The 7323-nt window shown below is 45.8% G+C and overlaps 1 protein-coding gene across 2 annotated transcripts in view; it reads left to right on the forward strand.

The window, feature by feature from the left end:
- Positions 1 to 6302, forward strand: part of Bco1 (beta-carotene oxygenase 1) — a 48653-nt gene extending 42351 nt beyond the window's left edge. For both annotated transcript variants that reach the window (XM_012948989.2, XM_045136891.1), the window contains 3 exons: positions 398 to 492; positions 1517 to 1628; positions 5497 to 6302. In XM_012948989.2, coding sequence (XP_012804443.2) covers positions 398 to 492; positions 1517 to 1628; positions 5497 to 5687 — 398 coding nt within the window. In that variant the 3' untranslated portion in view covers positions 5688 to 6302. The remainder of the gene's footprint in view (positions 1 to 397; positions 493 to 1516; positions 1629 to 5496) is intronic.
- Positions 6303 to 7323: the final 1021 nt, after the last annotated feature.

Here is a 7323-nt window from a genome sequence, read left to right on the forward strand (position 1 = left end):
ATGTTTATACACTTACACCCCCCACCCCACCCCCGTTTATGGCATCATGCTCCTGAGCCTTCCAGCAGTCATTATCAGAGCCTCCTCCCTGCCTTTGACCACCTTTGATCCAATCTGGGTCTGAGTCAAGGTCAGGGATGGTACTTGAAAACTGGTTTTTGTTTTTTGGTTTTTTTTGAGGCAGGGTCTCACTCTAGCTCAGGCTGACCTGAAATTCATTATGTAGTGTCAGGGCAGCCTTGAACTCTCAGCGATCCTCCTACCTCTACCTCCCAAATGCTGGGATTAAAGGCGTGTGCCACCACACCCAGCTTTGAAAACTGTTTTTATGGGGTGAGGCACAGCCTGGTATGGAAGGGGAAGGTTCTGCCCCCCATCATTGTCACATCTTCTCCAGGCCTAGAGCTCCCTCGGATCAATTATTCTCACAACGGAAAGCCATATCGATATATCTTCGCTGCTGAAGTTCAATGGAGTCCAATCCCAACTAAGGTAATGTCCCTGGAGTCCCTGTGCTCATAGGCTGGCTTTCTCTGCAGCCGTCTCCTCTGTCGGCAAACCAGAAACCTTAGGCTTTGAGACTGTGTGATGGTGATCTGAAAGGAAAGTCGGGGTGGAGGTCAGCTGGTCCAAGAGAGGGAACCAAAACGAATGGGCTGAAGCCATGGCTGGAGCCCAGCTGTGTGTGACACTTGATAAGCACTGGGGGTGGCGAGGTCATCAGTCCTTGAGGCAGAGGTTGGGGGCCAACCTCTGTCCTGAAGGCACTAGCTTGCCTCTTCCAGCAGACACAGTGCCACTGGAACTCGGAGGATTTATTTTTTTTTAACACCTACCATGCCCTTGCACTGTCCAAAGTGCTATGCAGACATCACTTTCCCCCTAATATCTATACCTTACATTTGCATTTTCAAAATGCATATAGTACAGAAGTGTCCAAAAGCAAAAATTAAGGTTCCCACACACACCTAGAGCCACTCCTCACTAATCCTACACCCTAAAGGAATAGGCCTACAAGAGCTTCAGAGAGGCCAAGAACTTTCCCTGGTTCCCTGGTTGGGTTTTTTTTTTTTTTGGATGTTGGGAATCAAACCAGGTCATCATGATGCATGCTGGGGAGGTGCTCCACCACTGATTATGGTCCTAGCTGGCACTGCCACCTTTAAAGCAACAAGGGAATTGTGTGATACTTTAACCGTTGACATTACACACATCAGTTATTTAATGTAAAAACATCGTGATGTAGTGCCAAGAAAAATTCAGGAATTTTCTGGGAGCCTATTATGTTGTATCAGTGTTATGCAGACCAAGGGGTCTGTGTTTGACACTGGAGAAAGAAAACATGACTCTTTCCTTTTTGTGACTGTCACTTGGGCACATGCTACTTGGAGGTGATGTTAGAAGTCTCTACTGGAGTACCTAATCCCCGTTCATGGGTCTTCATGCCCTCCTATTCCCAAGGAATCCACATGCTCTCAAACAGGTGACCCAATCTCTCTCCTCTTTGTATGCACAGATACTGAAATATGACATTCTCACAAAATCCTCCTTAACATGGAGTGAGGAGTGCTGCTGGCCTGCAGAACCTCTGTTTGTACCCACTCCGGGTGCCAAGGATGAGGATGACGGTAAGACTGACAAGGAGCCTGCTTGCCACAGTGCTGGGAATCATCCCTCCCTGAAAGGCACAATAGGGACACCACAAGGGCGGAGGGGCCAGCTAGGAGGTCTGTCAACATCGAAGTCCCCGTGTTGGGAGCTCTCCCCGGCCCCCGCAGACTGCTCACTTCTGCTACCAATTGCAAGTTCAAGGACTTCTAAGACCACGTTGTATAATTCACTAGGAGAACTCCCAGAACTCACAGAAAGCTAATCACAGTGAAAGGCTATGGATTAAAATAGCAAAGGTCTTTTGTGGGCACACAGGTTGAGGACCAGGAGAGACCAGGCATTGAATTTCTTGCCATCCTCCCCAGTGGAGCTGAAGGAACTATTAACTTCTCCTGGCAACCTTGTGTGACAATGCACACTGAGTATATCGCCAGCCATGGTAGCTCCCCTGAGTCTTGGTATCCAAAGATTTTATTGAGACTTGGCCACATAAACATGGTTGACCCTTCATTCTTCAGCCTCTTACAGGTCAAGGTTTCATCATAAATAACATGGTAGCTGGGCATGGTGGTACATGTCTATATCCCCAAGGTTTCCCTTGGCTACATAGAGAATTTGAGGACATCCTGAGCTATCTGATATTGCCTTAAAACAACAGAAAATAAAAATAAATAAGGGTTTGGGGAGATGGCTCAGTGGGCAAAGTACTGCAAGCATGAGAATCTCAGTTTGGGTTCCCAGCATCCATGTAAAATGCTGAGCATGGTGATGCATACCTGTAATCCCGGTGCTGGAGAGGCAGAGACAGGAAGAGCCCTGCAGGTTAGTGGCTGGTGAGTCTAGTTGAATCAGTGAGCTCTGGATTCAGAGGAAGACCCTATCTAAAAAATAAAGTAGGCCCAGGCGTGGTGGCACAAGCCTTCAATCCCAGCATCTGGAAGGCAGAGGTAGGAGGATACTGTGAGTTTGAAGCTAGCCTGGAGCTACAGAGTGAGCTACAGGTCAGCCTGGGCTACAGTGAGACCCTACCTTGAAAAAATATTTGCAGTGGCTGGAGGCCCTGGCATGCCAATTCTCTTTTCCCCCCTCCTCCCTCCACCCTGCCTCTTTCTCTCTCAAATAAAAATTTAAAAAAAAAATTTAAGAAAACAAGAAAAATAAGGTAGAGAACAATTGAGGAAGATACCCATTGTTGACCCTGGGCTCCACACACATGCATAAGAACTCACAAATACACATGCACTCATATACATATGAATGTGTATACATGCATACACCATACACATGTAAAAATTAAAATTCAATGCATTTTTAAAAAGACATGAAAGTATGATAGGATTTATAGGGAAGAATGTTAATGGGAGGGGAGGAGGAAAAGAGGTTAATTGGGGTAATAATATCAAAATATATTACATGTATGAAAGTAAAAAATGGAAAAAGTAAAAATTTTAAAAATTAGGGATGGAGAAATTGCTTAGTGGTTAAGATACTTGCCTGCAAAGCCTAGAATCTAGGTTTGATTTTGTAGTACCCACATAATTCAGATGCATATGGTGGCACATGTGTCTGGAGTTCATTTGCAGTGGTTAGGAGCCATGGTGCACACATTCTCATTCTCTCTCTCTCTCAAATTAAAAATATTTTTTGAAAAATTCTAAGTGAACGTACTGTTCTGTGGTCTTGAGATATTAGTCTATGTATTTTTAGTACATATAATATATTTTTTTAAATTGCCCATACCATAATCATGAATAAATAAATAGATCACATTGCAAGGAGATATGTCTGGCATGACCCATGGACTACAAGGCATTTTATTAATCTCTCTCATTGGAAAAAGGTTAAATTTTTTACTACATGAAGCTCATGTCTTTTCTGTTCCATGACCTAAACAGTCCCAAAATGTAAAATCTTTGTTCTAAAAACCCACTGCAATGGCTGGACCCAAATTTCAAATGATCTATCTTAGCAGCATGCATTTTTTTCATAGAAAATCGGGAAAATGTTGTAGATTTCCACCTAACCAAATTGTCCTTCCCCGCGTGACTGGCTTTGCCTCAGAAATGCCCTGCCCACAGCCCTGGGGATGGTAAGGAGGGTAACAGAGGTATGGGTGAGGCCAAGCCACTGATGGGGCTGTCTGTGCCTGCAGGGCAGGGTGGGTGGCCCCACTGAGCCTGCCAGCTTCTACCCTCAAGTGAGAGGGAGTGACTTTTCACCTGGCCTTGGCTTCCTACTGATCAGGCAAGCATGTGGGTGGGGAACCTGGTACCCCTGGCATCTTCAAGACTGGGGCTGGTCCTCCGCTTCTTGGGCAAGTTCCCTGTGCATTCCCTCTGCGGGTGGGGGAGTATCATGCCCTTCAACTCAAGGCGAGGCTCAGAGTGAGGTGACTTGCCCAAGGTCACATGTCCCATAGACAAAGAGGTCATATTTGAATCCAGGACAATCTGCCTTCAGCCACTGCAACCAAAGGCCTTGGGAGGAGATTCTTGTACTTGCTAGATGGCCCCTTTTGCTGGAAATTTCCTTATCCTTCTGTTTGTTCCTTGAGAGTCAGCACTGAACATGGATAGCATCTCCATTTTACAGTGGGAAAGCTGGGGTTACCAATGTTACCAAGAGGTGAGTTGGTCTCTGTTAATGCCACTCCAAGTGGGGAGTGGTACCACATTGCTTATAATCCCAACATCTGGATGGCAGTGGTAGGAGGATCTTCAATTTGAGACCAGTTAAGTATTTATCAGTTAGCTCTAACATATTTAAGAAAGCCCTTTTCCTTTATTACAAAGGCACTGGGCTGGAGAGATTGCTCAGCATTTAAGATTGCTTGCTTGCAAGGCCAGATGGCCAGGTTTTGATTCCACAGTACCCACATAAACCCAGATGCACAGAGTGACATATGTATCTGGAATTTGGTTGTAGTGGAAGGTCCTGGAGTACCCATTTTCTCCCTTTCCCTGGTTAAAAATATTTTTAATCAGGCCTTGAACATGAGCCAGAAATTATAATACATCACATTATCATCATTCTTAGAATGAGCAAACATGAACAAGAGAAAAGACAGATGCATTCGTCATTGCTCCTTCCTGCACCAGCTTCTCTTGTCTCCCCATCCTTCCTCCTCTCTGATAAGCTCAATTATAGGTCTGGATGTCTAGCTCTCTCAGCTATCCCCTGTACATAGTGACAAAAACCAAAACTATGCAAACATTCTTGAAATGCAAGAAGACTCGGCTCAGTTGAGTGGTAGGTCTGAGCCTAGATGCAGTCCTAGAGCTGATTCCCCACTCTGAGATTTCTGTTTTGTTTTGTTTTTGGTTTTGGTTTTTCAAGGTAGGGCCCACTCTGGTCCAGGCTGACCTAGAATTAACTAGGTAGTCTCAGGGTAGCCTTGAACACACAGCGATTTTCCTACCTCTGCCTCCCGAGTGCTGAGATTAAAGGCATGTGCCACCACGCCCGGCTCCACTCTGAGATTTTGCAGCAGGAAGCTAGGCGTTCTTGAATGCATAGAAAAATTTCAAAGGGCTTTCAGATAACACGCTCTGCAGTGACTCTCATCACCCCATGAGGTGGGAGGATTGTCTTCACTGAACAGATGAGGAGGCAGGTTCAGAGGCAAATGGACTGTGTGCCACCATGTCTTGCTTTTTCACATGGGCACTGGGCATCCAAACTCAGATCCTCATGCTTGCTTGGCAAACACTGACCCACAGAACCATCTTTCCAGTGCAAAGGCTGTATGTTCAAGGCTCTAAAGGATCTCTTCTCAGCACTGGAGATGGGTAGAGAAGCTACCTGCTGTGTGTGAGGCACCCTGGGTTCCATCGTCAGCACTGAAAAAGAAAATGGACAAAATAGAATTTGTCTGTTTCTCCATAGGAGTCATTTTATCAGCCATCGTCTCTACTGATCCACAAAAGCCACCTTTTCTGCTTATCCTGGATGCCAAAAGTTTTACAGAATTGGCTCGTGCCTCCGTTGATGTGGACATGCACCTGGACCTCCACGGGTTATTTGTCCCAGATGCAGACTGGGATGTGAGCAACAAGACCTCTTCCAATATTCAGTAGGAAGAGGCTTCAGATGGCTACATGGCCCCACAGGCCTGATGGTGCCCGGCTTGGGTCCTGAGAGAATAGCTTCACAGGCAGGGACCCTTGAGACACTAGGTGTAATGGTTAATATTATCAACTTGGCAGGATCTACAATCACCTAGGAGACAAACCTATGTGTGTGTCTTAAGGGGGTTTCTAGATTGGGCTAACTGGGGTGGGAAACCCCATCCTAACTGTGGGCGATGCTATTCCATGAGCTGGGGTCCTGAACTGAGTGAAGAGGAGAGAGCAAGGTGAGCACCAGCATTCATCGCTTTCTTTCTCTGCTTCCTGACTGTGGACTTAATGTGAGCAGCCACCTCCTGCTCTTGCCACCACACCTTTTCTACCATTATTGACTGACCCCTCAAACCATGATCCCAAGTGAATGCTTTCTTCCCTAAATTAGGGAGGCTGAGGAAGGAAGACATGGTCAATTTGAGGCCCTCCTGGGCTACAGAGCAAGTTCTCTGTCAGCCTGGGTTAGGTTGAGACCCTACCTTGTAAAAAACAAACATCTTCATTAAATTGCTTTTGTGAAGTATTTTATCCTGGCACTGTGAAAAGTAATAAACTAATACATAAACCTTTCTCTAAGGGCGAGGGTCATGCACTTCCTCTTGCAATTATTCTTTCTGCACATAAGGTGATAAATCATGGGAGATGCTACTTTATTTCATTTTGGCCATAGGACCCTTGCTGGAGTTAGATATTTACTGCTTAGCTCTACCATTTTTAAGAAAGCCCCTTTCCTTTACCATGAAGACCTTGAACACAGGCCAGAAATTGTAATATATCCCATTACTGTCCTTAGAACACATAAACACGAACATGAGAAAAGACAAAGGGGTTTATGTTTCTTCTGACATCAGCCTCTCCTGTCTCCTCTAATGGACTGAACTGTAGGTGTGCACTTCTCGCTCCCTCACTGTTCTGTTCACAGTTATGTGGCAGGGAAGGCAGGCTGCTTTGGTCATCCCACACAAGATAGAGCAGAATATAAAAAGATGAAAACTTGAAAGTCTCTTTAGACCTTATTTGATTTTTATGTGGCTGCTTGGTCAAGTTCTTCTGAGGCCACAGAACACAGTTGTAGAACTTCATGCTTCATAGCCACAAGATGCTTGGATTTATAATCAATAACTTACAGGCTGGAATAGGACTCCCCTTCTGCAGGAAGGAACACTGGGCTGGCATTGGCCTGATAAGCCATTGCAGAGGGGCCAGAATTCAGGGTTGAAGATCAAGAGCAGTGCTGACTTGAAACCAAAAGCAGTGAGCTACATCAGTGTCTGAGGGGAAGAGAGATGCCTCAAGCTGTATATGCTGCCAGGGTGGACCAGGCACATGAGTAGAACAGAAAGAGGGTGAGGGTCCCCAAACATGCTGATAGCCAGGATGGAGAAGGTTGGGAACGAGTAAGTTGGGTCTCACATGATTTCTGGGACATCTGAATTTCACCTGTTGAGTCTAGTGGGTGCAGGGAACATGTACTAGGCAAAGACAGATGGGATGGTTCTAGCACCCCATCATGGGATCAGGAGAGCTGGGGTGCCCATGCTAATTCTGCCTCTGCCCCCTCTTCTGAGCCTGAATTTCATATGGTCACCAG

This window comes from Jaculus jaculus, chromosome 1, assembly GCF_020740685.1.
Source record: "Jaculus jaculus isolate mJacJac1 chromosome 1, mJacJac1.mat.Y.cur, whole genome shotgun sequence".
NCBI classification, from domain to species: Eukaryota; Metazoa; Chordata; class Mammalia; order Rodentia; family Dipodidae; genus Jaculus; species Jaculus jaculus.